This window comes from Sinocyclocheilus grahami, unplaced genomic scaffold (assembly GCF_001515645.1).
Source record: "Sinocyclocheilus grahami isolate Dianchi unplaced genomic scaffold, SAMN03320097.WGS_v1.1 scaffold8598.1, whole genome shotgun sequence".
Taxonomy (NCBI): Eukaryota; Metazoa; Chordata; class Actinopteri; order Cypriniformes; family Cyprinidae; genus Sinocyclocheilus; species Sinocyclocheilus grahami.
The window spans coordinates 6,409-7,551 of NW_015512132.1; the positions used below are offsets into that span (position 1 = coordinate 6,409).

At 32.5% G+C, this 1,143-nt stretch overlaps 1 protein-coding gene across 1 annotated transcript in view; it reads right to left on the bottom strand.

The window, feature by feature from the left end:
* Positions 1 to 1,136, bottom strand: part of LOC107578059 (trimeric intracellular cation channel type A-like) — a gene marked incomplete at its 5' end in the record, with an annotated part of 2,794 nt that extends 1,658 nt beyond the window's left edge. Inside the window, one exon of the mRNA XM_016264054.1 lies at positions 1,034 to 1,136. Within this exon, the coding sequence (XP_016119540.1) occupies positions 1,034 to 1,136 (103 nt within the window). The remainder of the gene's footprint in view (positions 1 to 1,033) is intronic.
* Positions 1,137 to 1,143: the final 7 nt, after the last annotated feature.

Here is a 1,143-nt window from a genome sequence, read left to right on the forward strand (position 1 = left end):
AATTTTGTATTGTTACAATTTTATAATAATAGTAATAGAACATTTGACCCCCAATTCATGCATTACATTCCCAAACAAGTCATTTAATTACCGTAATGCCAATAATAATAATAAATAAAGTAAATAATATAAAATCTCATTCTCATTGCCATAATGCCAAACTATTTCATGATCGCAAATGTAATGCAAATAATTAATTCTCATCATTTTAATGTCAAAAAGCTCCTTTTTAGCATAACAAACTTATCTTTGTAATTATCATTACAATAATAAAAGGTGATTTAGGCCTACGAAAAAAAATAAAAATAAATACTACTACTACTACTAATAATAATACATTTAAAAGTAGGATTATATAGTGTCAGGTAGAGAATCATCATTGAGAATAATATACATTACAAAGTCCAAAGCGTCCAGATTTATTACAGAAATGAATATGTCGGAGAGAAAGTGTGCTTAGTTGTCAGGAAACTATAATGTCACAATAATTCTGAAATACGACTTGGACATGTTTCAAATGTGACTCGTTAAATGGAAGCAAGTCCTAAGCTACATACATTTGCTTAACAAATTTACTGGGCTTCGTTGTGTCCTCTCCTCTGCTGCTGTCTATTTAGGGCGCTTCTATTTATTGCAAAGAGACTCGCAGTGGAATGTGCACGCACTCTATCGTGTTTCGAGGAGGGTCTTCAAGAGGGGGACAACTCGTCCCACCCCCAAAAATAAAGAAAATGCTGAATGATAGGCTACGTAGAGACATTAATACATTATTAAAATACGCACGTAGGCTATAGGACTGTTCTGCATAGGTTACTATTATGTGAAAGTGAACTAAATTACATAACACTTATTGAAAACAATAATAATTATTGTATGGCTTGAGAATGAATTATTTCATATTTAACGCGGTGTTCAATGCATCGAACCACGCGCAAATGCAAAGCATAATAAATACATAAGTCATTTAAATTGGACCCAAATAAATCTCAAGTGCAATATTCTTCTGTCATCCCTAAAGAACAATTCTACTTACCTGGTTCATATTTGAGGTAGAGTATTGACACGATATAATAAGCGACATCAAAAACTGGAAACATTGCCATTTTCGAGAAATACTGGGCAATTTCGCCCAGATTTAGGACA